The 23,816-nt window shown below is 42.7% G+C and overlaps 1 protein-coding gene across 2 annotated transcripts in view; it reads left to right on the top strand.

Annotated features, from left to right (window-relative positions):
• The window catches only part of OSBP2 (oxysterol binding protein 2), a 237,594-nt gene that overhangs the window by 41,663 nt on the left and 172,115 nt on the right, over positions 1 to 23,816 (top strand). For both annotated transcript variants that reach the window (XM_006894795.1, XM_006894794.1), the window contains exon 2: positions 20,946 to 21,154. In XM_006894795.1, coding sequence (XP_006894857.1) covers positions 20,946 to 21,154 — 209 coding nt within the window. The remainder of the gene's footprint in view (positions 1 to 20,945; positions 21,155 to 23,816) is intronic.

The raw sequence follows: 23,816 nt of genomic DNA on the forward strand, positions 1-23,816 counted from the left end.
GCAAGATTAAGTCATTGACAATGTCAATCATGTCTCTTTCTATCATGATGTCGCCCACTGCCTGGGTGGTGAAGATTTTTGTTTTGTCATTACTGAGACGTAGCCCATGTTGAAGGCTGTAGTCTTTGCTCTTCTGCAGCAAACATTTCAAATCCTCCTCACTTTCATTAAGGAAGGTTGTGCCATCTGCACAACACAGGCTGCTGCTGAGTCTTCCTCTGATCCTGATGCCACATCCTCTTTTTATAAAGTCCAGCTGCTTGAGTGATTTGTTGATGAGTGGAAGTGTGAGCATGCCTGAGCAGAGCGAGGACTGCTTCCTAGGTTGTGTCTGTGAGAAAAGTCTGAGATGCTCATAGCATGGAGCCGTTGACTTTCCAGGAGGTCAGAGAGGCGTTTAACCTTCAGAGTCGGCTTCAACTGAAGCTTGAGAGGAGACTCTTTTTAGATCAGAACATCTCCTCCCATGTAACTAGAGGTCAGGAAGGGAAAATATGGAATCACAGAATACATTCTTTGTCTTGCTAGGAATCTTTATAGGTTTGGAGATGGGTTGGGTTTTTTTCCTCAGCTCAGTTTATTTTGCTTATTTTCACCTTTGTAATTTGAGTGGATGCTTACAGAGCAGATAGGTATTCCATATAACTAATCATATGTAATGGTTTGACCACATTGATTTCCAGTCCCCACATTGTAACCATACTCTCCCCGTCATCACTGGTGTTCCTTGTTTCTCGCTATGAATCTTTAAACTCATGTTCTAATCTGTGCATTTAAATGTATAATTGGAAATGTGCAACAATGAATGAATGAAAACCCAACTTTTCTATAAGCTTTTGTTAAAATCACAATTAAAAATAAAAATAAAAAACTGTAATTGATCCAGCCTGAAAGTTTTGTGTTAAGTATTTCCCAAATTGACCCAAATTTGGGCCATTTCAAGCTTTTGCTTGATTTGGAATCTGGGTTCATCCTAGAGAGGGTGAAACCAGGCTACTCCTTGAAGACAAGAATTCTTCATCTGACATACTTTGGACATGGTGCAAAGTAGGACCAGTCCTTGGAGAGGGACCTTATGCTTGGGAGGGTGGAAGGACAGTGCAAGAGAGGAAGACCCTCAATGAGATGGATTCACTCAGTGGGGTAATTAGGATAAGTGTGTCAGAGACAGTAAGATTGGCACAGGATAGAGGAGGGTTTAGGGCTGTTGTATGTGGGGTCACTATGAGGCGCAGGCGACTCAACAGCACACAACAACAACAACAACAACAACAACAACAACAACAACAATAACAACAATCTTAATTTGTTTCTTGTAGTGTTTTATTTTAGTGCTGCTGCAATTCCAAGCTAATCGGTCACTTGTTGAGACAGAATCTAGGTTGGTGAAATTTTAAGTAGGTTGTGGCTACAGTGACAAAGATTGTATGATGATTTTTTTGCAAATCTGTTCACATATCCTGAACAGTTCTGTGTAGTGGAATGTGGCACCGTAGACCCACAGCACGCTAATAATAGAGCCAGGCTTGTACCCTGGAGATCTCAATATCTCCTCTTTTTTTCCTCATCATCAGGCAGTTAGTGTTAAGCCTCATTCCTCCAACCTGCTAACTAAGAGAAAGTCCCCTTTGTCACCAGAGCCGTTCACACAGCTGTTCATCGTGGCCCCGCAGAGTAGAGTGAAGATATAGCGCCTAAGGATTCTGCTTGTAATTGTGGCATTGCAAAAGCACATTAAAAAATAGATATGTTGGTATAATTAATTCCATGTTTCCATCACCCAGCATCAACTAATCTCATTGTTGTATCAATATGTGGCCTCCCCACCCCATTTATTTTGAAGCAAATCGCAGACACCTTTAACTTCTACTTATAATATTTGGGTATGTATCTCTTTGCTATTGTAAATAATGCTGCAGTAAGCGTGGGTGTGCGTATATCTGTTCATGTCACAACTCTTGTGTCTTTGGGATGTGCACCTAGTAATAGGGAGCTCTGCTGGCTTAGTGGTAGGGAGTTGTAATGCCAACCCAAAGGCATGCAGTTTGAATCCCATCAGTTGCTTTGTGGCAGCTCCCTCTTGTGTGATTTTCTGCCTCAGAAAACCTGCTGGAGGGTCAGCAATGAGTTGGTTCTGACTTGATAGTTCCTATCAGCCACCTAGTAGTGGGATTGTTGAATCAAATGGTGTTTCTATTCTCAACTCTCCAAGGAAGCACCAAATTGCTTTCTGTAGTGATGATACCATTTAATATCCCTTCTGAAAGTGTATGAGTTTATCCTCTGTTGCTTGTGCATTTTAAGTTCTAATTTGTAGTCTATATATTTATGCAGGGGCTCTGATAGTCTAGTGGATAAGGAGTTGTGTTTCCAATTCAAAGATATGTGTTCGAATCCACCATTTGCTCCTTGGTAGAAAAAATAGACATGCTCCTCCCATATAGCAATTCAAACCTCAAGTTGCTATACTTACAGATGCTTTGGGCAGGATATGAAATGGTCCAGGCAGTATTAAAAAAAGATGGAAAGAGTTTAAGAGTCACTGTACCAAAATGAATTGGCAGATACAGAAGAATTTAATGAAACAACGTAGGAGCAATAACCTATGGTGATGAATGAAGACGTTCAAGGTGCTTTGAAGGAACTGGCAAAAACTGATGTTATACCAATTGATATATAGAATAAAAGATGTTGCCCTGGACGTGCTCACCAAGTTGTGTCAATAAATCTGGAGGACGACTTGGCCAACTGACTGGGAGAGTTCTATATATGTTCCCATTCCAAAGAATGTTGACCCAACAGAGTGTGCAAATTATCAAATAATATCATTGATATCACATGCAAGCAAAATTCTACTGAAGGTTATAAAAAAAATGACTGGAACAGCACATCAACAGAGAACTGCCAGAAGTTCCGGATGGGCTTAGAAGGGGTCGTGGTACTAGGAATATTGTAGCTAATGTTAGATGGATCTTGGCTGAAAGCAGGGAGTACCAGAGGAATGTCTATCTGTGTTTCATAGATAATACAAAGGCGTTTGACTGTGTGGATTATAACAAACTGTGGCTGACTCTGAGAAGAATGTGAATCCCAGAACACTTGATTGTGCTAATGTGAAACCTATACTTAGATCATGAGGCAGTCATCAGAACAAAGCAAGGAAACACTGCATGGTACAAAATTGGGAAGGGTGTATGCCAGGGATATATCCTATCTCCATACCTTTTCAATCTCTATGCAGAACAGATTATCCAGGAGGCTGGGCTCTATGAGGAGAAATGTGGCATCAGGATTGATGGAAGATTCATCAACAATCTGCAATATGCAGATGACACAAGCCTGCTTGCTGAAACTGAGGAGGACCTGAAGCACTTGCTGCAGAAGGTCAAGGACTGCAGCCTTCAATATGGATTGAGGCTAAATATCAAGAAGACAAAGATTCTCATAACTGGGCCAATTGGCAGCATCAGGATGGATGGTGAAGAGATTGAAATTTTTAACAGCTTTAGTTTGCTTGGCTCCATAGTCAACACCAGCATCCAGGAAATTAAAAGATGTATTGTGATGGGAAAGCCTGCTGTTAGGGACCTCTCCAAAGTACCGAAGAGCAGTGGTGTCACTCTGGAGACTAAGATGCACCTGATACATGCCATGGTCTTTGCAATCACTTGCTATTCATCAGAGTTGGACAATGACTAGGGAGGATAGAAGGAAAGTTGATGCCTTTGAGCTGTGGTGCTGGAGAGGAGTATTGAATATACCATGGACTGCTAAGAAAGCGAACAGGTTCATCCTGGAGAGGATTACATTAGGCAAAGATTCTGATGCTTTGTCTGACATACTTTGGACATGTTGCAAGGAGGGACCAGTCTTTGGAGAAGGATGTCATGTTTGGGAGGGTGGAGGGATAGAGCAGGAGAGGATGACCCTCTATGAGGTGGATTGATTCAGTGACAGAGATAATGAGGGTAGGTGTGTCGGAGACAGTGACATTGGCATAGGATAGAGCAGGGTTTAGGGTTGTTGTACATAGGGTTGCTGTGAGTCAGGGTCGCTATGAGTCGCAGGTGACTCGACAGCGCATAACAGCGACAACCTCCCATATACTTTACTGCCTCTAAAAATCTGCTGGAGGGTCAGCTATGAGTTGGGTCTGACTTGATGGCACATAACAGGTGTATGGGCCAGTGGGTAGGTGAATGCTGACCGTGGTTCTCCAAGCTTGACAGTATGCGTAGTTTACTGGATCAAGTGAGCTGAGCTGGGAACCACTAGCTGGGTTTGCAGAGCTGAGGGATAGCTCTCCCTGGCTGAGGGCCCTGCTCCCTTCCTCCTCAGCACTTTCCTGAAAGGGAGAGAAGAACATGGGTTTTTAATATTTTATCATTGGAGTTATTTTCAAAACTTGCAGCCCTGATCTGGCTTGCTTTTCTTTAATGTTCTACTTAAATGTTACAGAAATGGAATAATATAATATGTAGTGTTGAGGGGTTGGAATTTTTTCACTCCAGACATTTTTGTAAGTTGCATATATCAGTAGTTTGCTCCTTCCTTTGATGGGTTCTGTTTCCGGATGTAAATGTATCACAATTTCTTTAGCCATTTAACCTATTCTCAGACATCTGGATTATCTCTAGTTCTTGCTGGTATTGTAGAGAGCTGCTATAAACATTTATGTACTACAAGTTTGGGTTTTGTTTTTTTTTAATGTATGTGTGATTAAGTTTTCACATCTCAGGGATAAATGTCTAAGAATGTTACTGTTGGGTTGATGGTAGTTGCTTCTTCAGTTTTGTTCTTTAAGAAACTGTCAACTACTTTTTAAGAGTCATTCTTTTATGTTTCTACCGGAAATGTAATGAGCGATTCAGTTTCTCTATGTTTTTGCCAGTAAAGGTTTGGCATTATTGTTATGTTGTTGTTAGGTACCGCTGAATCAGAAATGACCCAAAGCTTACTCACCAGTGGGTTTCCAGAATCAGTAAATCACATGGGAGGAGACTGCCCATCCTTCTCCCTCGGAGCAGCTGGTGGGTTCAAACAGTGTGCCTTTGGGTTGGCAGCACAACTCCTTTCCACTAAGCCATCAGAGCTCCCTTTGATATTATTAGTGTCTCTTCTTTTATATGCATCCTTTGATTTATTGACTGCAAACTCACAGAGGGCTTTGTTTGCTAAAGAATATAGGGAAAAAATTGTTACCAGGAAAAAATTGCCATCCTCTATTATAACATCCTTGTATAGTCTCTTTACAGTTCCTTCTTAAAGAAGTCAGAAGTAATCAAGTATTCTTGTTTTTAAATTTTGTATTTTTATATTTAACTGTTTGGCTCAACTGGATATATATGTGTATGTGCATGGGGTTTTTTTGATTGAGATGTTAATGAAAGTTTATAGAGAACTTGGATTTCCATTCATTCATTGTTGCACTTTTCTCCCCTCCCACCCCTCCCTGCCAGTATACTACCCTTTTGGAAAAGTAAAAGAAAAATTCTTTCATTGTTTTACAATCCCTCCCCGCATCTCCACTCCACTGTACAGCCTTCACTCTGGACTCCTGTCATAACAAAAATACCTAATAATTTTCCCTCTTAAACAGTTTGTTCCCTCATCTGTTTCAATGCAGTATACATTATTGAACCCATCCTTCTCAGTCTCCTCCCAACCCCGAGGTCAGTCCTGCTTTACAACAGTGGCACCATGCAGTATTTGTCCTTTAGTGACTGAGATGTTTCACTCAACATAATGTCCCTCAGGGTCACCCATTTTGTATAATATTTCATGAGTTCCTTGTTTTTCAATGCTGCATAGTATTTCATTGTGTGACTGTACCACAGCTTCTCTATCCATTTGTTTGTTGATGGGCACTTAGGTTGTTTCCAACTCCTTGCTATTGTGAACAAAGCCATGATAAACATGGGTGTGCAAAAACCTTCCTTGTTTATACAATCCCCCTCAGTCCACTTTACTATTCGGCTCTTATTCTAGACTCTTATCATACAAATAATATTTAATCATATATTCCTTTTAAATAGTTCTCTCCCTCATCTGTTTCAATGTTGTGTACGTTATTTATCCCCTCTTTTCTTAGGTTCCCCCAACCCCAATATTGGTTCTATTTTATAACAGTGGCATAATGCAGTTTTTGTCCTTTTGTAACTGAGATGTTTCACTCAACATAATGTCCCTCAGGGTCACCCATTTTGTATAATATTTCATGAGTTCCTTGTTTTTCAATGCTGCATAGTATTTCATTGTGTGACTGTACCACAGCTTCTCTATCCATTTGTTTGTTGATGGGCACTGGGTTGTTTCCATCTCTTTGCTGTTGTGACCAACACAGTAGTAAACATGGGTGTGTATATATCTGTTTGGGTAACGGTTCTGATTTCTTTAGGATATATTCATAGTAGTGGAATTGCTGGATTAAATTGTATTTTTATTTCCAACTTTTTGAGAAAGTGCCATGCTGCCTTCCATAGTGGTTACACCATTTTACACTCCCACCAACAGTGAATAAGGGTTCCAATTTCTGCACAACCTCGCCAGCATTTGTTGTTTGCTGCTTTTGGGTTTTGCTATTGTTACTGGGGTGAAATGATCTCATAATTGTTTTGATTTACATCTCTCTTAGAGCTAGGGATTTTGAACATTTCTTCATGTGCTTGTTGGCCATCTGAATATCTTCTTTGGTGAAGTGTCTGTTCATATTCTGTGCACATTTCATAATTGGGTTGTTTACCTTTATCTTGTTGTAGTGCTCGAGTATTCTATAAATTCTAGATATAAGTCCCATATGAGACATGCCATTACCAAATTTCTTTCTCAGTCTGTGGCTTTCCTTTTTACCCTGCTGGAGAAGCTTTTGGATGTGCATAGGGATTTGATTCTTAGAAGGTTCCCATTCATCTATTTTATCCTCTCCTGGTTGTAGGTAGTATCTCTTCTTTAAAGCCATTCTGAAAGGTATATAGTGATACCCCTGTGGCTTTAATTTGCATTTTCCTGATGGTTAATGATATTGAATATCTTGTCACGTGCTTAGTTGTCATTGACATGAAATTGTCTCTCATGCCTTTGGCACGTTTTCTGATGGAATTGTTTTTGTCTTTTAAATTCAATTTTGAGAATTCTTTATTTGCTCTTAATTCTAGTTCTTTGTCAGATATGTAGTTAGCATGAAATTCCTTTGAGTCTTGTTACTTGTCTTTTCATCCTTCTGGTAAGTTCTTTCACAAAGTAACAGCTTTTATGAAAGCTTTTTACATCTTAATAAAGTCCATTTTATAAAAAATTCCTTTTTACGAATTGTGGTTTTGGTGTTCACTCTAAAAACTCTTCCTCACTCTAGATCTTGAAGATTTTTTGTTGTTTTTTTCTTTCTCAAAGTTTTACATTTTACATCCAAATCCATGATGTGTTTGGGGTGTTTTCTAAACTTTTTATTTTCTACTGGTTTACTTACAGATTCCATATACATTGTTTTTCACACTGGTTCTTTCCCATTTCCTTAACCCATCCCTCACTCCACCCATCAAATTGTGTGACCCTGTGATTCCCCTTCACCCTCATCCTCACCCCTCTGCTCTCCCTTCCCTTAGATCCTCATACGTGGTTTACTAGTTGTCTATTTCTGCAGTAATGGTCCTATACAGTATTTGTCCTTTTGGGATTGAATTAGTTCACTCAGCATAATACTCTCCAGTCCCTCCCAAGTTAGGTAGTGATTTACAAAGTCATTGCTTCTGCTGTGTAGTATTCCATCATGTGAATGTACCATAATTTCTCAATCCATTCGTTTGTGGTTGGACTTCTGGGCTGTTTCCATGTTCTTAAGATGGTGAATAACACTGCTGTGAACATTGGTGTACAGTTCTCTCTCTGTGCCTCATTACTCATTGTCTTGGGGTGTATTCCAAGCAGTTGAATAACTGAGTCCATGATCTGTTTTGAATTAATTTTTTTATAAGATTTGTTACTTAGGTCAAGGTTCAGATTTTGTGTGTTGTGTTTTTCCCCCCTTTTGCCTGTGGGGATTTAATTGATCAGCTCCATTTGTTGAAAATCTGCCTTTCCTCCATGAATTTCTCTTGTTTGCATTTTTGTTTAAAACAACCATGGCATATTTGAGTAGGTCTACTTCTGGGTTTTCTGCGCTATCCCATTGCTCTATGTGTGTCTCCTGCATCAAAAACACGTGGTCTTCCAGAGTTTGGTGGACAGACGTAGGGGGTGGATGAGTGAAAGAATTAGGAAAGATCCAGTGGGGACCTGAAAGGACAGGGTGATAGTGGCCATAGATCAATGGTGATTAATTTCATAAACTGTATGGGAATGATTGTCTGAAACACAGTGTGAATGAAGGAATATGTGTAACACAATGTGTATGAATGAAACACAGTGTGTATGAATTTTGAATTTTAAAGCAATTATTGTTGTTATGTGCCATCCATCAATTTGTCTGTGACCCTATGCACAGCAGCTCTGAAGCCTGCCCTGTCCTGAGCTAGTCTTACTGACTCCGGCACACCTGCCCCCGTTGCCCCAGTTACTGTGTCAGCCCATCTCATCCGGGGGCTTCCTCTCCAGCACTGTCCCCCGACCCCTCCAATCATGATGCCCTTCTCCAAGGGTAGGTCGCTTCTGGCCACCTGCCCAAAGTATTATTAAAAAAAAAAAATTAAACCCCTCAAACCACATGGTCTTGATTACTATTACTCAACCCATTGCCATCGAGTCAGAACCGGCTCATAACTGAGCCTCCACTGGGTTTCCGAGATTGTGAATCATGCAGGAGGAGATGGCCACTCTCTCTTCTGAGGGTTGGTAAAGTCCAGCAGCCAGAAACGTAAGACCTTTCTGTTAGCCACTGAGCTTCCCAGAAACTACTCCACCAAAGTGCTTTGATTACTATTAGGTATATAACTCAGTTTTTGGAATTAAGTAGATGGTCTCCTTTTTCAAATTCTTTTCCATTTATATTCACGAAATACATTCTTTTGTAGTTTTCACATATAGTTTTGCCTGCCTTTGCTACCTGGTTCGATTAATTTCCTAAAATGAATTGGGAAATGTTCCCTTATCTTTAATTTTGTGGAAGGGATTGTGTTGAATTGTTAATTCTTTTTTAAATGTTTGGCAGGATTGCCCTGTGAGGCTGCCTCACATTTCATTTTTGGAAGTTTTTAAATGAGAAAGTAAATTTCCTTCACAGGTATAAATGGAATCCTGGTGGCATAATGGTTAGGCACTCAGCTGATAATGCTAAGATTCAAATCCTCGGGTCTGGAGATGTAGCTCACCAGTGGAGCACGGTGGCTCACGTGCCGCGGCTTTCTGGTTCATGGTTCATTACCGCTACCAAGTGAAAGTCGGTAAGAGCGGAGCAGATCTGGCATCGCCAGGCCATAAAAAAAAAAAAAGAAAGATTCAAACCCTCCTGCAGTTATGCAGTTTTGTTGTTGTTATGTGCTATTGAGTCACCTGTGACCCATGGCGACCCTTGTACAGCAGCTCTGAAGCCTTCCCTGCCTTTAGCCATTCTCATTGATTCTGATACCCCAACCCTCATTGTCCCAGTTACTGTATTAATCCATCTCTTCCAGGGTCTTCCTCTCCTGCGCTGTCCCTTCACTTTTCTGAGCATGATGTCCTTCTTCGAGGACTGGTCTCTCGTGGCCATGTGCCCAACGTATGTAAGATGGAGCTTCAAAATCCTTACCTCCAAGGAGAAACTTGGTCTCAGCCTCTCCCAGACAGACCTATTTGTTTTCTTGGTGGTCCATGATATGTTCAAGATTCTTCTCCGCACCACAACTCAAAGGCATTGTTTCTTCTTCTGTCATCCTTATTCACTGTCTAAGCCTTTGTTAGATATATAGCAAGTGATTGTAAAGACCATGACCTGAATCACCAGAGATGTGATGTAAGACAGAACTGACCTGGGACAGCTGCCCCACGCTTTTACCCATGCTTGCTGGAGGACTGGGACCAGGGGAGATGCCATAATTGACAGGACTAACCTAAAGTTGCAAGGCTGAAGGCTGAAGAGCCTGTGAACACACCTCAGAAGTTTTCCTGTCAGAGAAATGGATTCCTGCTGCCAACCTGAGTTGTTTTCCTAATCTTGTTGGTATGTGCTGTCAAGTTGCCTGTGACTCATAGCAAACACGTGTACAACAGCTCTGAATGAAGCCTGCCCTATCCTGAGCCAGTCTCACTAACTTCGACACACCTACTCCTCATTGCCCTAGTAACTGTATCAATCCATCTTATCTGGGGTCTTCCCTCCTGCCCTGCTCCTCCACCCTTCTGAGCATGATGTCCATCTCCAAGGACCAGTCCCTCCTGGCCATGTGCCCAAAGTAGGTAAGACAGAGCCTCAAAATCCTCGCCTCCAAAGAGAAACTTAGTTTCACCCTCCCCAAGACAGACATACTGTTTTTCCTTGGCGGTCCATGGTGTATGTTCAAGACTCTTGTTCAACACCACAACTTAAATGCATCAATTCTTAAACCCCTCCCCTGCAAATAAGGAATCTGTTTCTCTGAGGTCTGTGTCAGCATTGCAATGGATTTAGCACCCAGAACAGAAGGATTGCTGTTAGAATTAGTAGACATGGGCCGGAGAGTGTGGGGGGGATATTCTTGTGCTAATTGGTTTTGTTTTGTGGATGCTCTTGACAGGAGCAATTTCCCTTTTCGAGTTAGTGGAGGTAGAGTTGCCTGTCCTCGTGTGTCTCTCACTCTTTCCCCAGGTACAGTTCATTTATGGTGTCAAATTCATATGTGGAAAGGTCTGTTTCAGTCACATAACCTATCTTAACTAATCGGCTCTCTTATTGTCTGACATTTCGCATTTACAACAGTAGTAAAATATCCACTAGCAGATTAATTTCCATATCTCTGATGTTCATTTGGCATCAATGAATGCCAAGGTAGGAAGCAAGGGAGGTGGTGGCTGTGATGGGTTAGGTTATGTGTCAGCTTGGCTGGGCTCCGATTCTGTGTTTGGAAGTTAGTTGTTTAATTTGGCAATTTGGGATCTAATTTGGGAGTTATTTAATGATGTATAGTCAGCTTCTATTCTGTGATCTCATGTGGTCATCTGCCATTTTTAATGAGACTTTGGATCTCATTTAAACCTTTTTTTTTAGCTGTAGAAGGAGAAGGAAGACTTTTCACCTCATTCTTGCCAGGTAGAGGTAGACATGCTCTCTGTTGACACAGAGGGGTTCTCACTCTTACTGACAAAGCTGGGGCTTTTAGCCCCCCACTAGGGCGCCTCTGTCATGACTCTCCTAGTGGAGAGAGAGGTGTCTCATTACCTGTGGATGAACATGGAAATCCTGACTCACTTGCTGGTCTCCATTGATACAGCAGGATGGGCATGAAGATAACCCTTACTAGTGGGGGTGGAGGCCCAGACCTGGTCTTACCGTAACAGGGCCTTTCATGTACCTTGTTATGTTACAGCCTTGCGAAGGCCGGAAGCCTGAGCTCCCTACTTGACCCTGAGATGGACTGGGGCTTCTGCTTGGTGAAGTTCATGGCTAAGACTTTAGCCTGACCAACATTGTCACTGCCAAGTGTAACCAGTGGAAACATAGTGTAGGGTAAAATTCTTTTTGATAGTGTAGTTTTATGTGTCACATTAGCATAAAAATGGCGCATTTGTCACTGTTCTACTTGCCACAACATTGTCATGTAAACTGTAGTGTGTTCTTGTTGTGCTGTGCTGTTGTTTTGCCATTGAGTTGGAACTGACTCATGGCAGATCCTCCAATGGGTTTTCAGAGGCAGTAAATCACACATGGAGCAGCTGGTGGATTTGAACCTCCTGCCCTTTGATTGACAGCACAGCTCCTTAACCCATTAGGCCACCAGAGCTCCCAAAATTATAGTCTTCAAGTCATGAAGTCAGTAGGACTCTAGGTGGGGTGTTAGACAGCTGTGCTGTGGTCCAGGCCCAGGCCATCACCCTGGGTTTGCTGTGCTGCTTGGATGGACAATGCAACATCCAGGCCAACCTTCAGTCAGCTGGCATCACTTTGCCCCAGAGGTGACATCACGCCTGTGTTAGCTCTGTGCCGGGCGGGGACAAGCCAAGCCGGGCTAGGCCTGAGCCGGGTGGTGATGAAAACTGGACTTCATTTCTGACTCTGACATTTACAAAGTCTGTGGTTTTAGCCTGTGTCTGCCACATGGAATATGATTGATTAATATTTGCTAAGTGATTCAGTCTGTGCTTGTTTTTCTGCCTCCTGTGAGGATCATTAGGCGTTTGACAGTCTCGCATAGAAAATGAAGCACGACGTGGATGGAAGTGCTTGTTTATAAGGCTGCTGTGCTTTATAAATGACTGTCATCTTACTTTTGTATGAAAATGTAGCAACATACATTCTAATAATGAGAGAATGGCTTCTGAGTCTTCTTTTAAAAAACAAAACCAAACCCCACCTGTATAAGAAATATTCTTCTTGCAGAATTCTTAGCAGCATTTATTTAGCATTTCTCAAGGGAAACTTTAAATGGCAAAGAATGAGGGCAGAAGCAAAATGAAATGATGTCAGGTCTTCTGGTGACAGTCTCCTCTCTGAAAATGAATCTCTGAAGATGAATAAGTCAGTACTAACTAGATGCTTCTCCTTGTTAGGCAGCTTCTGGCATTTGAGATGTTGAATGTTTTCCCAGTGGGTCTGTGTCATTCATCAGCTTTCATCACCTGGCAGGTGAGGGGCAGGGCCGTGAGGTGGGTGGGTTCCAGTGAGACCTGCAGAAAATGTTTCACCTCTGCATTTCCTGACTTCTGCACCTGGAACTTAGGTAGAATATTCACATCTTTCTCATGTCTTAAATGGTTAGCATTTTAAAGATATTTTCAGCTCTGAGGAGTTGTTGTTGTTGTTGTTATGTGCCGTCGAGTCGTTTGCGACTCATAGCGACCCTATGCACAACAGCCCCAAACCCTGCTCTATCCTTCGTCAACCACACTGCCTCTGACACACCCATCCCGATTACCCCAGTCACCGAATCAATCCATCTCATAGAGGGTCTTCCCCTCCTGCGCTGTCCCTCCACCCTCCCAAGCATGATGTCCGTCTCCAAGGACCCGTCCCTCCTGGCAACATGTCCAAAGTATGTCAGACGAAGCCCCAGAATCCTTGCCTCCAAGGAGTAGCTTGGTTTAATCCTCTCCAGGATGAATCTATTTGTTTTCTTGGTAGTCCATGGTACATTCAGTACTCTTCTCCAGCACCACAGCTCAAAAGCATCAACTCTCCTTCTGTCCTCCCTAGTCATTGTCCAACTCTCTGATGCATAACAAGCGATTGCAAAGACCATGGCCTGTATCAGGCGCACCTTAGTCTCCAGAGAGACACTGCTGCTCCTGAGTACTTTAGAGAGGTCCTTAACAGCTGAGGAGTTAGTGCCACTAATCTTTGCTTCATTCTGTAGACCTGGAGAGATCCTAAGACTGTGCTTCCAATGCCCTAAAACTAGGAGCTGATTCCCTCAGAGTATTTGGTTAATGATTAGGAAGCTTACAAAGCGTTGCTTCCATTGCCTCTGGTATGCCTATGGTTGTATGTATTGTTATGGACCATAGAGTAGGAACCTACTCAGAGCTGACCTTTTTTTCAGAGGCTGTGAATTGCATGGGAAGAGATTGCCTATCTCTCTCCAATGGAGCAGCTGGTGCGACCTGCTTAGAGTTGACAGCAACTTCTTACTACTAAGACATCAGAGCTCTCTAATATGATTGGATAGAGCTCTGGTGGGTTAACGGGAAGGAGTGGTGCTTCCAACCTGAAGTCTTGAGGTTCAAATCCACTAGAGAAAGATGGGCAATCTCCTCCCGTGTGATCTGCCTCTAAAAATCTACTGGAGGATCATCTCTGAGTTTAATGACTCAACATTAAACAACCACAACAATGTGATTGTAGAAATACCATCCGTCTGTCTGTCTGTACTGTACTGACTGTATTTCATGTGTATCTCTCTGTGTCTTCCTTTTCTTTAGTAAAATTGTGCTGATCATCCCCTTATTAAATATTAACCTCCCCCCCACACATAAGATATGTGTTTGTGAGCCGCCTCCCCCTGTGTGATTTGCAATCCCCAAGAAACTGCTGGAGGGTTGGCTGTGGATTTGTTCCAACCCAACAGCAATGAGTGAGTGAAATGATCTCGTCATTAATTTGTACTTCCCTCTACCTTTCTCCCTCCCCATCTCTGATTACCATCCAAGAATCACTGTTTTATTTTCAAATCTAAAACTATTCACCTTGACTTCCTGTACATTTGGAAGTTCTTTACACTGCATATCCTCTCTTTCTGCTTTGAAACAGTCACCCTTGTTTATACACTGATACCTCTAGCTCCCTATTTTTAGTTTGGTAAATTTATTTTACTTTGTGTATTTGAACTGTGGTGGCATGGTCTTCAGGAGTGCTGCGACCCACATCTCTGGTGGCTTAGGGGTAAGAAGTTGTGCTGCCAAACCCAAAGTCATGTAGTTTGAATCTACCAGCTGTTCCACAGGAGAGAAAGATGAGGTATCTCTTCCTGTACAACTCAGCAACTCTGAACAACAGACCTGAACCGTATCCTGTCCTGTGCCATTCTCATCATCTCTGACATGCATGAGCCTCTTGCTGCAGTCACTGTGTCAACCCATCTCGTCAAGAGTCTTCCTCTCTTTCACTGACGCTCCACCTTTCCAAGCAGGATGTCCCTCTCCAAGGAATAGCTTCTCCTAGCAATATGCTCCAAGTATGTGAGACAAAGCCTCACCATCTTTGCATCCAAGAAGCATTCTGGTTGCACCTTTCCCAGGACATGGCTATTTTACTGCCTCTGACAACCTTTAGGAGGGTCAGCTTTGGGTCAGTTCTGTACACAGCAACAGCAACATACAGCCAACAGGAGAAAGTGGGCAGTCTCTTCCCGTGTGATTTATAGTTTTAGTAACGCTTCAGAGGGTCAGCTAGGAGTCAGTTCTGCTTCAATGGCAGTGAGTCCAGCAATGAACTGTGCACTCCTCTGTCTGGATCGGTTTCTAAAGGAGATTGTCATGCGTGTTAATGTCAGGTTGTTGTCTGTTACTGCTTTTCTGTCTGAAGAACTCCCTTTAGTAGTTTCTGGAGGGTTAGACTGTTGTTTGTTGTTTGGCGACGTCAAGTTGTAGACGACTCATAGCGACCCTATGAACAAAAGGCCTGGGCATTGTTCATAGGGTTTCTGGAGGCAAGCTATTTCGGAAGTGGATGCTACTCCTGCTTCCAGGGCAGGGTTAGGACAGATTTTTTAAATTCTTGTTTATCTGGTTGTTGTTGTTGTTGTGTACCGTAGAGTCAGAACTGACTCATAGTTGACCCTCTGGTGGGTCTTTGGAGGCAGTTAATTGATCGTAAGGAGATTGCCCATCTTTCTCCTGTGGAGCAGCTAGTGACCTTGAACCATGTCCCTTTGCGATTGCAGCGCAGCTTCTTGCCGCTCAGCCATCAGAGTTCCCTGCAGTCTTATCTGAGGGACAGTTTTTCAGAGTATATATTTCTTGATTGACAGTTTTTTTCTTTCAAAGTTTTATATATGCCCAGCCACTGCTTTCTTGCGTTCAGGGTGTCTGCTGAGAAGCCAGAGCTTAATTTTGTTGATTCTCCTTTGTGGGTAGCTCTTTGTTTTTCCTGAGCTGTTTCCAGTATTCTTTCTTTGTCCTTAATTCTGGAAAATAATACTACGATATGCTCTTAGTATTTTTCTTTTGGGGTCTTTTCTGTTTGGGGTTGACTCAGCTTCTTGAATGCATTCTTTCTCATTTTTTTTTTATAATTTAGAAGCTTTCTCCCAGAAAATCGTCAATGATTTCCTCTGGTTCACCCCCCCACACACACACACTGCCTTTCCTGGAATTCTTATCACATCTGAGCTGTTCCTCTTGATGGTATCCCACATAATTCTTACACTTTCATTTCTTCCTTTTATTCTAATTATACCTGTAACATAATAGACTGTAGAGATCTGTCTTCTGTTTCATAAAGTCATTGTTCCATTGCTTCAGTTTTGTCTTTGACCCCCTTTTAATGAGTTATATATTTCTTGAATTTTACTCTTAATAATTTGAATTTCAATTTCCTGGGTCTTTTTATAGCTTATAAATTTTCATTTATTTTATTGATTTAGTCTTGTCATTTTATTTTATTCTTCTAGAGTTTTGGCTATGTTTTCCTTTATTTTGTCTGTGGTTTCCTCAAACTTTTTCTCCCTTTGATAAAAGCATCTGCCTATCATTTAAAAAAAATCTCTATATAAAAGTTCTAAGAGTACTTCTTCTGAATGATTTTCTAGTTTTATATTTTTGAACTTTAGTGGCATAGTGATTACCCCCTTGACTGCTAACCAGAGGGTAAGTTGTTCGAACCCACCACCTGCTCCTTGGGAGAAAGAAGGGGCAGCCTGCTTCTGTAAAGATTTTCAACCTTAGAAACCCTATGGGAAGATCTGTTCTCTCCTCTAGGGCCACTATGAGTCATGATTGGCTTCATGGCAGGGAGCTCAAGTTTTGGTCTCTTGTTTGTGCCATCTTGTTCTGAGTACATGTGAGTTTGAAGTTAGTCTTTGCCTCTGTGACATTGTGCTGGTTGCTCTTAGTATTATTTTGTTTTCGAATGTCTGATTAATTAAGCCATGGATGCATACATAAGCCATGGATACATGCTCTGCAACTTATTAGTTTGGCAATTATTAGACTTTCGTGTCCGTCTTTCATGGAAGGCATCTTTAATGTCTTGTGGTAGATGTGCTGGAAGATGGACGTGTTGTGCAATGCTCTATGGAGCAGTTGCAGGCTGACTGGGCGGCTGCTGGTATAGTCTGTTGTAGGTCAAGTGTATCAAGAGCCAGTCTTTACTGTTGCCCAGTGGATGAAGCTGAAGATGGGGTTGTGTGTGTGTGTGTGTGAGAGAGAGAGAGAGAGAGAGACAGACAGACAGACAAAACAGACAGACCTGTGTGGATACTGTTGCCATCTGATATCATGTGGGACAAAGAAAAAGAAGAGAAAAAAAGAAGAGCAAAAAAATCAAGCAAAATCACCCTGAAGACACAAATAAGAGTTAACAATATGCAACAAAAAGAAAAGCAAAACTGAGAGAGGTGCAAAGGAAGGAGACTCAGAATAAAAAAGGAAGATGAGGGAGGGGAGGGAACATAGGAGGCAAGGGAAAGGGAGTCAGCCAAAAAGAAGAAAATGTGGAAGTAAAAAAAAGAAAGAGAAAGAGACACACAATGGATAGGAAAGACAAAAGAAAAATAAAAGAGAGAAGAAGGAGAGATCTTGGGAGGAGAGGTGATGTGGCCCCAGATAGATGCTCTTACTACTGATATGGCAGGTGGAGGCAAGATACCTGGTTAGCTTGGTGTTTCTGCTGGGCCATCAGGAAGTTGAACTTGGAGTGCTTAGCTGAGAGTCAGCTGAGGGCACTGGGCAAGACCCCAGTTGTGGTCTCAGGACACCAATGGCCCTTCTGACAGCCTATAGGATATCAAGGGACCAGGAACCCAGCCCAGGATGGAGTTTCTGCTGGTCTCACAGGTGCCTTGGGCAGTCTTCCTGGCGCAGGATGGAATCTTTGCAGATTTGACAGCCAGTCAGAAATGACTCATTCTATAAGTGTGAGGAGATAGAGGGCATGTAAGGTGGCGTGCACCTGGAGCCTGATCCACATGTTTGTCAAACTAGGGGAGGCTGTAGCTGGGTAGTAATTCAGATGGCATACTCCTAGTAGAAGGAGTGCGTGCACCTGCCCACGTGAGAGCATTGTACAGCAGGCACTAAATCCAGAGGAGCGTCCTGCCAGAGATAGTCACAGGGCACCTCAGATTCCAAAAAATGGCATGTGAGAGTACCTGGGGAGTGTGCTGCTCCAAATACGGGCATGGTGTGGACCAGCCTCAGCTTCCGTCCATCTAGAGGTTGCTCATATTTTAACTGGCACCTGCTTCTGGGGCACTCACTAAATGGAGTTTCTAAATGGAACAAGCATGGCTCAGGCAGGCCAGGAACACACTCCCATTCACTTGGTGGGTGTTGGTGGCAAAGCCTCCCTCTGTCCTGATCTCTGGGAGTGTGGGGAACAAGGGGGTGTGCACACCTTTTTTGGCACTAGCCAGTCACTGAGGTGGACACTGTAGCAGTACATGGAGTCCACGGCTTCCAGAGTCTGCTTACTCACAATCGGTTTACAACGACTGCACTGTCAGTCTGTCCAGCATTCGCTGTTCCACCTTTCTCCTTAGCAACAGTCCTCATTCAGTTCCTGCCTCCAGTCAATGTTGAAGTGATTTCTTTTAACATTTCTTTTGAAACCCATTGTTCCAGGATCATCATCGGTGTCTGTTCTCTTTGTTTTGTGATGTCTTAGTTGTAGAATTATCTGGGCTGCCATCTGTCCCAAAGAATTCATTTTAGATTTGGCTCTTGGTTAACTGGTGAAGTGTAACTACTATGTTTAATTCTCTTGTGACTTTTTTAAAAATAAAATTTTGATTTTATATTAGTTTGCTTACAAAGTTTGTATACATTGTTTTGTGACTTTTTTTTTAAAAAAGTCCGACTCTTGTAGTTTCAATTTATCTGCTTTTGCTTCATAAATTCTTGCCTTCTTTAATGGACACTATTTAAGAATTCTATACAGACTTGGAGCTCTGGTGGCCTAGTGGCAAGGAGCTACACTGCAATTCCAAAGGCACGTGGTTCAAAGCCACCAGCTGCTCTGCAGGAGAAGGATGGGCAGTCTCCTCCTGTGCCATTGACTGCCTCTGAAAACCTGCTGGAGGGTCAGCTGTGGGTCAGTTCTGACTCTATGGTACACAACAACATACATACTTACATGAAAATGTTTTTCATATTGTGTTTTACACTCTTCTTCATTCACATTGTGTTTCATACTATCATTCTTATGCATTATGTTTTACAAAATCAGTAACCATTGGACCTTGCCCATCTTTACTCAATCTTTTCATCCCTAACACAATGTAAATTAAAGATTGTATAAAAGACAACATATATGAATGAAACATAATGTAAAGGAATTTTTATATGAAAACCAATAAAAATATTAAAATTTTCCCCCTTATTGTCCCTTTAGTTCCATTTTGACAGTTCCCTTTTGACTGAAGTGATTCTTCAGATCACTATGTTGGAGCTTCTGGTATTTCTCTATAGATTTTGAATTTTGGTTTTTAGATTCATCTTGACTCAGAGATTCTACCATCCTCCTTCTCTCCTCTTTACCCATAAGCCCTTTCAGTCTCGTGATGCTGTTAGTTTCTCCACTTGACCCCTTGTAGAACTATTTAGAGTCAGGCCTGACGATGGATACTTGGGACTTTTTGCCCCAAGGACCTTGGAAGGTCAGCCATTATGGAATATCATTGAGGACATTTTTAGTAATTACTAAACATGAAGGCATATACATTCACGGTTCTGACCACAACACTTCATGTCAGCTATGACTCTGGACAGAAGGTGAGTGCAACATTATATATTTAGATATTTTTTTTTAAATTTATTTCTGGTGGCCTAATAAATAAGGAGTTTCACTGCCAACCCAAAGGCATTATCTTTATTGTATTATTTTTATGTGTACTGTCAAATCAGATCTGACTGGTACAGGAGGAGATTGCCCCCTCCTTCTCCAACAGAGCATCTGGTGGATTTGAACCGCGTACCTCTGGGATTGCCAAAGGCATACCTTTGAGTTGACTTTGAAATCCTCTTCCTCAGCTCAGCTGAGTGGTCTCCTCTCTGGTGATTTATAGCTTCTGAAAATCTCCTGGAGGGTCAGCTATGAGTTGGTTCCAGCTTGACAGCACACAAAACAACAACATTTTGACCTTGAGATACCCATCACAATTCACCAAACTTTCTCTAATATTAACATTGTAAACAACCATGGTATAGTGATCAAACTCAGAAACCCAGTATTGTTTCAGCACTGCAAACTAGCCTCCAGGCTTTGTTCAGCACTCATCACTTTTCCAGTAATGCCTTTTTTCTATTTTAGGATCCAGGCTATGATCCTGTATTACATTTAATGATTTTTTTCTATTTCCATCATTCCATCTTTACACACTAAGGAGGAACTGTCCCTTCTCTTCCATTTGTTTCACCCTACAATTTATCTATTTATATCAGTATGGACTCCAGTGCTTCCTTTCCTCTCTCTCTCTGGAAGCAGGGTTTTGGGGTAGTGAGAAGATTCTGAACAGCCTTCCGGGGTTTAAAGGAGTAACTTAAGTAGTTACAGCTCAATTTTCAGACAGTGATTCAGACACAGTTGACAGTGACACAGACTTTAGCCCCTGCCCCTTATTTTGGTACTGTTTGTTGTATAATCTTGTAACTAGCAAAGGAGCCCTCATAATGCTGTAGTTCTATGCTAGACCAGCGTGTGCCTTTGGTGATTCACTTTGATGGGACTGGAGAACAGTTTTCATGATAGAATATGTATTGAAAGACCAGCAACTGGAGCAGCACTGCTCCCAGGTCACTCCTGATGGGCGTCCTCTGAGTCTACTGAGGACCTCCATTCTCAGATTTTACAGACGATCCCAACGTGCTTCCACTTCCTTGTCCAGAAACTGAATGGGAAAAGTCTGGATCGAATTAGAGGTTGGCTTGTCTCACAGAATCCTGGGAAGGTGCTACCCTCGGGTTTAAACTATAGTCAGCATGTCCACCTGGACCCCTCATGCAGAACCCCCCCCTCAACTCTGCTCTCCACAGAGGGCACACGTGGCCTCTACGGCCCCTCAACCAAGCTACATCCAATATCAACTCCAGAGCCTGTTCCTGCTCGTAAGGTCAGGGCTCCTTCAGATTTGCCGATGAATCTCTTGCATCTGGAAGTCTCACGCTCTCCCTCTTCTTGAATCCTACAGAAATCAGGGGGAGATGGCCCACACCTGCCGGGGCACCATCAACCTGTCCACGGCACACATTGACACAGAGGACTCTTGCAACATCCTGCTGACCAGTGGAGCAAGGACCTACCACCTCAAGGCCGGCTCGGAGGTGGAACGGCAGCAGTGGGTCACTGCCCTGGAGCTGGCCAAGGCCAAGGCTGTCCGCATGATGAGCACCCATTCAGGTAAAGAACGCCTGGAGCTGCGGGCTCATGTGTGCGGTGTCATGGGACTGGAGGTGTGGGGATTAACACTGTGGGTCGGCCATGGTGGTCAGGAGGCTCAGGCTAGTCTGTGCCCTGCAGAGGGTCACAGTGTGTGTGACTGCCCTTTCTGATTGGCTTGGACAGCTCCCCAAAAAGGAATATGGTTGCTGTAGTTCTCCACCGAGGTAGTTGAATGTGGCCTGGGCATGTGTGATGGGTGGGAGGTATGCCTGCCTTTCTCTGGGCAAGCCCGCTATTGAAGTCAGAAGACCCTCACCAGTCGGTCAAGGCCAGAAGCACCAGTTTGCTGTGAGAACACAGGTTCAAGTACCTATACCTTGGGCCAGATTTTCCACAGCTTGTGTGTGGTAATTGAAAGCCATCTGCCAGAGCTCAGGCAGGAGCCCGGATTAGGATTAAGAGTAAGATGTTTTCTTTTTTATTTTGCTGTCGACCCACAGCTGACCCTCCAGCAGGTTTTCAGAGACAATAAATCGCATGAGATTGCCCATTTTTCTCCCATGGAGCAGCAGGGGGATTCAAGTTGTGTGTTTTGGGGATTGCAGTGCAGCTTCTTACCACTAGGCTACCAGAGGGCCACACACACACCTCTACCCCCTTTTTAAAATTCTTTTTAAAAATGTAATCTTTTTAGATGATTCTTGAATGAGTGGCTTCAAAAGGATGTGCAGCTAAGTCTGCTTTTGTCTCCTGTTCTATCCTCTCTTTCTCCCACCCAGAATTACTACTTTCATATATATTTTCAAGTATGTACTTATTTGAAATGCATACTGTGCTCCACCTTTCCCCCTTTTAGCAGCATATCTTAGAAGTATTGTTTTATCAGCACATGAAGAAGTTTTCCTTCATTTTTTAAAAATTATTATTAAATTTTATTAGTTTTAGTGAACATTTACAGAGATTTTGGGTTTTCATTCATTCATTGTTGCACTGTTTTCTCTACCCTCCTCCCCAGTTCGTTCTTCTTCTCCCCCCCAATGTCTGTTTTAATTGTCCAATTGCCACAGTGCTTGTCGAAGCCAGTTCTGATTAATCTCCTTTGTCAGTGTGTCCTTTGCCATTCCCTATCACTCCTCCCTGAGAGAGACTTCACCCTGATTCATAAGGAAAAGGGGATGGCGTATTCTCTTAGCTACTTCCTGCTGAAAAGGGACACTGTAGGTTTCAGGGTGAAGATCTTCTCTCACTACTCTAAAGGGCCCCTTTGGCAGTAGGAAACACATAGACTATTATGGACATTGATTTTGGAATTTAGATTCACTGTTATCAGTTATGCTTAGCTGTACATGTTCATATCCTTGAAGATGTATCATGGAAGTGTTGCAGCATAGAAGATACAAATTTAACTAACAAGTTAAAAATACATGAGTCAAAAATTAAAAAGCAATAATATTCCGAGTAGAGGTTCTGATAGTGGCACAAATCAAGCTACAGAGGGAAGGTGGTTCTAACAATAAAAGGCCTATAGACTAGCACTTTGTCTATTATAGTGTAGAGGTTAGGAAACACAAGATGTAGAGGCTCAGCTATGTTATTTATGGTTCTTAAGTCCTGGAGGAAATTCCATCTACCACTGGGTTGTTTTACAATTTGGAAGTTCGAATGCAAGTTAGAGGTAAAGTAAGGAACTGCTTATGAGGTTTTCCATCCATTCCAACAACTAAGAAATAGTGAGAAGAGTTGGGACCTCAGAAGGCTTTTAGGACCAATTAGTAGGCTCTGTGTCCAGGAGAAAATGAATATACTTACCAGTAATGTTAATGCTCACCCACAGCTCTTCTGGGAGGGTCTAAATCGTTGAAGTGTCCTCCTTTGTTTCCAGCTGGGTGCTGGGGCCTGTCAGTCCTGTCTGCCATGAGGACCTGATGTGGGCCACCTTGGCCAGGTGTCCTTCAGAGCCACACTTAAAGCAAGTGAGTGGGAGCTTCTTCTCTACTCCCTTGCCTATCTGTGGCTCTCGTCTGTGACACTGTCTACTGAAGTGGCCCAGCTCTCCACAGTGGAAGCAATTCTGGCCTTCTTTATTACCTTTGGGTGGCATCATTTTTTTATGGCACTTTAAACTTTACCTGAGTATACTATAGTTTCTTTAACCTGTGTACTATTGGTGAACTTGTGGGCTATTTCCTTTCTCAGCTCTGATATACGGTGCTGCAGTGAATAAGTGTGCTTCTACTGCATTTCACGTGTGTACAAGAATAAATGTGTAATCATTGTGTCAGTGGGAGAGCACATTTATAGTGCTGAGATGTGATCAACCTGCCTTCCCGGTTCCTCTGGTAGGGTTCCCCACAAGCGGTTTTTAAGAATGCTGCTGGTCACCCCACGGCCTTGCTGGCCTAAAGCAATAGAAAACATTTCCAATTGGCTTTAAGAAAAGGGCGGAAGCCCATACACACAGGTTAGTGAAGTGAGGGAAGCCCTTCTTCTTCTGAAGTTATAAGCAAAATGGGACATGTTGCCATAGACCTGTGGTTTTGCTTGGGAGGCTGGGTTATGGGTGAGCACGTGGCCTGCCCTCTGGGCTCTGGGACCATCTCTCAGGCAGGTAGGTGAGACAGGGAATTCCATGGAAGGTGCTCGAGCATGAGGCATATGAGAGACTGTGACATGGCCTCCT

This window comes from Elephantulus edwardii, unplaced genomic scaffold, assembly GCF_000299155.1.
Source record: "Elephantulus edwardii isolate Elephantulus edwardi_28Jun2011 unplaced genomic scaffold, EleEdw1.0 scaffold00151, whole genome shotgun sequence".
Taxonomy (NCBI): Eukaryota; Metazoa; Chordata; class Mammalia; order Macroscelidea; family Macroscelididae; genus Elephantulus; species Elephantulus edwardii.